The sequence below is a fragment of the Phlebotomus papatasi genome, chromosome 2 (genome assembly GCF_024763615.1).
Source record: "Phlebotomus papatasi isolate M1 chromosome 2, Ppap_2.1, whole genome shotgun sequence".
Lineage (NCBI taxonomy): Eukaryota > Metazoa > Arthropoda > Insecta > Diptera > Psychodidae > Phlebotomus > Phlebotomus papatasi.
This window is the reverse complement of record NC_077223.1, coordinates 65,674,390-65,679,439: the sequence shown is the minus strand read 5'-3', so window position 1 is coordinate 65,679,439 and position 5,050 is coordinate 65,674,390. Positions and strand designations below refer to the sequence as shown.

Genomic DNA, 5,050 nt, shown 5'->3' with positions numbered 1-5,050 from the left:
GTAATGAGAATTTAATCCAAAATGAGTGGCAGAAAAGCTGATCTTTTGATCTCATTTATTACAAGTGAAACGATCTTCCTCAATCGACGCGTAAGAAATCAGCATTGATCGCGATGCTCACATGTGAGGATGATGTGATATGGACGAAATGAAGGTTGGGGCATTAGAGACAATGGTTTGCGGCATCTTGAGTGGTAGCGGTGGTAGCTGAAGCAGGTGAGACCGCAACGCACCATATAGATTTTAATGATTTATAAAATATTCAAGATATCATTTCACAATCATCTTAGAGATAGATTTGGACTAGTATAAAAAGACCATCACCACGCTAGAGATGTATCAGAAAGTGTTGAGTGTTTGTTCAGGCACAACATCCCAATCTCAAATCCAAGAAATATGAAGACCCTCATTGTTTTCGCCGTCGTCGTTGCTGTTGCACTTGCTGCTCCTCAAGTGTCTCGCGTCGTTGATGCTGACCGCAATGCCCAAGTCCTGTAAGTACGATCGCGATAGAGATCCGTGAAAGTTCTATTCCTGCCTGCATATCTGGAATACTAAAGTTGGATTTATTTTCCTTCTAAACAGCCGTTACGAGAGTGACAACATTGGTGTTGATGGATACAGATTCGCGTAAGGATTATTCAGTGGATTTTTTTTAATTAGTGACTTTGATAAATAAGTGAGAGTTCTAAGAGTGATTTTGCTTGGTCTTACAGTTACGAGACCAGCAACGGAATTGCCCAACAGGAACAGGCTGAGCTGAGGAATGTTGGAACCGAATTGGAAGCCCTTGCTGTCCGTGGATCCTTCTCCTATGTTGGCCCCGATGGTGTCACCTACACCGTCAACTATGTTGCTGACGAGAATGGCTTCCAGCCATCCGCTGCTCACCTTCCAGTCGCCTAAGAAGTCCACCTTGGCATCTTCCTAAGGCCCATCAGCTCAAGTCACTGCCAAATGCCACCAAAACTCAAGACACTGTCTTCGGGAAGAGACTTCAATGTCTCTCCCCAAGTGATCACTTCAACTTCTTACAGTTCTGTAAATACCTCCTTCAGTAGTAAAACCACAACATTTTCAAAGCCCCAAATGACGATGCAACAGTTTTTATAAAGTTGGTGCTTCGTTCAATAGAGTGGAATTTTAAATTGAGAAAAAAATGATATGAAATAAAATAGTTTTTTTATAAAAAAAAAACCAATAAACTATTTTGCTGTCTTTTACCCAATGCTGTTTCATCGATCGTCTGATCATCTTCTATGGGCCTGACACCAAAAGCTCACGATAATATCTCTTTTGCCTTTATGCATCAAAGATGAGGTGTGATGTTGAAAAGTCAATTCCCAAATATATATGCATATATTAGCATTTCATAGATACACACTTTTTCTTTCATCTCGTATAATTTAGTTCCATTTAAAGCGATTGATCTATTGGCGGTCGCCCTTGAAATCAATTGTGCAATTCCGTACCATCAACAGTTGAGGAAAAAAGTGAAGAAGCATAACTCGAGAGACTTGAGGTGTGAAAGAAAGATTTAAGAGTAACTGTTTTTTTACATAATATTTGGAGAATAAGTATATGCTTTTGTAATTCAGAGATCCAATTTTCCATGGAGGAGCATTTTCTCAATTCACTGTTTAAAGATTATTTCCCCACAAAGCACAGAAGTGAGTTACAGAGCTATTACATTAGAAGAATTAAAGGCACAATTAGCACAATGATCGAAAAATAAAATTCGTTTGGAAAAAAAATCTAACTCGATCAGTACTTAAATAGTTGATATTTCATAAATTGATGAAAACTCTGTGTTTAAAATCAGTGAAACACAAAATTTGGCAAATATTTAACAAAATTTTCTTTAAGTTAAAAGAATTTTACAACTGTATAGTTTTATGTTTAACTTATTCTAAATAGTAATTGAGCTTACCTTTAATTAGACAAGCTTTTTTATGCACTCTTAGAAAAAATTAGTTCGTACAAGCTCATATGCAGTTATTAGAACTATAAAATATAGTAAATATAGACCCAACTATATATTTAGTTTGGGTAACTAAATGAAATAATTGACCACAGTTAGTTAAAGTATCCTTTTCATTTAGTTATCACAACTAAATCAAAATAGTAATGGGTACTATAACATATTAGTTCCAATTACTAAATAAATGGGGTTGATACCCATCTTATTGGCTGTAATAACTATATCATATTAGTTGTGGTTACTATATAGCATTCATTGTGATGCATATTTCTTATTAGTTGCTTAAAATTCGAAAGAGTTTCAACGCATTACTGAAATAAAAACCACTCTTTACTATTGGAAAAGTAGTCATAACTTTATGAAAATATAGGCCCATCTATTTACATTGGTTGTGAGAACTAAAAGGAATTAGTGACCAATATTAGTTGGGATAATGATTTCATTTAATTAAGACAAGCAAATATAATTGTATGAAAGCATTATGAATAATTGCCGCAACTTATCCACGTAAATATTGTCTTATATTCTCACTACTAATAAATTTATTATGAGTATAATGTTTTAAGAATATAAGAACTATTTTAAATAGATTTGATAATAATCGCCCAAACAACTAATTTTCATTAGTAATCACGTCTAAACTTTTCTACGAGTGTGAAATTCAGACAAACATCACAAACGCTACAGAACAAAACTATTTCACAGTTTTTTCCTGGACTTTTCAAAAAAATATTTTAAAAATTCTTATAATTGTTTTACAACATTTTGAAAAGACATACACTAAAAATTTCTATTTAGAAAAGTCTTAATAATATTTCCATGTAATTGTCTTATAATGGGGATTACGAAATCCAAATGAACTTTAAAAAACTCATATTATATCGTCCAGGTCAGATAGACAATATTTATTAACCATCTTCTTTAATATCCACCCACAAATTCTAAAGCTATGATTCTATGAATTTTAAATCCGGTTGCAAACAACTCTATTACAGATTAAAATTCCTGATAAAAACCTAATAAAATATAAAATTTCATCTCAAGATGGATTTTCTGTTGACACTTTCAGTTTCAATATTTCCACACACTCAACATTTTTCATGCAAGTCTCATCTCTTCAATGTAATTTTTACTTCATCAAATAAGAGCCACACCATATATTGAATGTGTGTGAATCAAATGTAAATAAATTGGCGCTAAAAAATAGAAGATGTTGCATGTACCCGTTGGAAATTGATTCAGCGTTAAAAGATGAGGCTTGACCAATTTGTTTCCATATTGTAAAGAGGGGTATATATTGGTAATTTAATGGTATTTCATAGAAGATCCTAAAAACTCACAAATACGGTTTTATTGATCAATTTCAAATGGTTTTATTGAGACTACACACACAAAAAAGTAGAGAGAAATAATTACTGAACTTTGTTGGCTTTATGGTATTTGATGACTTTAGATGTGCGATATGGAACCTGTTCGAAGAAGAGCAATAAGCCTATTTCAGAATTAAGACAAACTGCTGAGAAAATGTAAAAAGGCATTAAAGATATCTTTTGATAACATGAATTTATTTGATAACTAAATTCTAAAGTACAAACTAGGTCAAACAATTTAAAAACAAAAGAATTTTTATCTGAGTCAGCTGCATTTTTTAGTAGTAGTACATAAGGTTATGTGACCAAAGAACAATCTTAATTTGATCTCGTTTCAACTGATAAAAAAGTTTTTTTCTTTTAGTTTTGCATTTTAAAGGCAGAATCACATTGGCAGTAAAATGTTCACCGTATTTCGTTAATTTACGCATTTTCATTGCAATTCTTACGCAAATTCTCGATTACCGTATTACCTTATCTCATACTCGGTGACACTAGGTGAAAATAATATTAAGAAAATTGAAGAAATAAAACAAAATTCGATAAACGGAGAGCAAAAAAACTGTATGATTAATTTTTCTTACAGGTTTTTTTTTTGGTCACCGTTTATCGAATTTTCGTTTTATTTCTTCAATTTTCTGAAATTATTTTCACCTAGTGCCACCGAGTATGAGATAAGGTAATACGGTAATGGAAAATTTACGTAAGAATTGCAATGAAAATGCGTAAAATTAACGAGATACGGTGAGGCTATGGCGAGTATTTAAGAGTAAAAAGATCCTCTTGAACAAAGAAAGATCTAAAGATTACATACAACTCTGTGAATTCAAGTATCTTAAGATTTTTCCCATTCGTCAATATGTTCTCTTTATAATCGACTCCTATAAAAACCTATCAGCTATCTAGATCTTGATCAAGATCCTTAAGACGGGATATCGTATTCAAATTTTACCATATCAAGGACTTGCGTAAAATACTCAAGGCAGATATTTAGGATCAGGATTGTGGATAAATAGGATGGAATATCTATTTAGAATCAAAACTTCGTTTTGATCTAGGACTAGGTTAGGATCTAGGACTAAACATCTAGGATTAGGACTGTAGATACATTGACGTATACAGAACACCAGGATAGCATGACATTGTATTAATTACTCGAAACTGCTTATCTCGGATGAGAGCCTAAGGGCCCAATTAGACACTCGAGTATTCTCGAGGATCAGCCTGTGTCTACTTGAGCCCTTAGGCTCTCATCCGAGATAAGCAGTTTCGAGTAATTAATACAATGTCATGCTATCCTGGTGTTCTGTATTCGTCAATGTATCTACAGTCCTAATCCTAGATGTTTTTCTTCCTGTTTATCTAAGACTCTAACTTAAGGTATAGGTACTATTGTCAAAATCAAAACCATATTACCATGTTATATAAATATATTTATCCTGTAAAATTTAATAATGGAGGATTAGGTAAAGGAAATATATGCAAAGGACCTCTTATCGATGAACACAGACCCTTGGTGTATTTCAGTTTAGGATAAATCTTTACTGCCACATTTTACAAGATAATATTCTCGAGGATCAACTTCAGTCTATTTGGGGCCTTATACGTGTTTCAGATATGAAATTTATCTATATATGATTTAACTTCTCATTCGGGAACGCTTTGAATTAAAATTGAATATTAAAAGCAAATGACCGAC

At 33.0% G+C, this 5,050-nt stretch overlaps 1 protein-coding gene across 1 annotated transcript; it reads left to right on the top strand.

Moving 5' to 3' along the window:
- The first annotated feature begins 184 nt into the window (after window positions 1–184).
- Window positions 185–1,197, top strand: LOC129803910 (flexible cuticle protein 12-like). Its single transcript, XM_055850788.1, has 4 exons — window positions 185–216; window positions 291–494; window positions 586–630; window positions 717–1,197. Exons 2-4 carry the CDS (start codon window positions 397–399, stop codon window positions 904–906), a joined length of 333 nt encoding a protein of 110 aa, XP_055706763.1. The 5' UTR covers window positions 185–216; window positions 291–396; the 3' UTR covers window positions 907–1,197.
- Window positions 1,198–5,050: the final 3,853 nt, after the last annotated feature.

What these genes read in the sequence shown, in the direction of transcription:
- LOC129803910 (XM_055850788.1), top strand. Translation starts at nt 397, where the DNA reads ATGAAGACCCTCATTGTTTTCGCCGTCGTCGTTGCTGTTGCACTTGCT. An exon ending in GACCGCAATGCCCAAGTCCT is followed by an intron (nt 495 to 585) that starts GTAAGTACGATC and finishes CCTTCTAAACAG; the next exon opens with CCGTTACGAGAGTGACAACA. An exon ending in GTTGATGGATACAGATTCGC is followed by an intron (nt 631 to 716) that starts GTAAGGATTATT and finishes TTGGTCTTACAG; the next exon opens with TTACGAGACCAGCAACGGAA.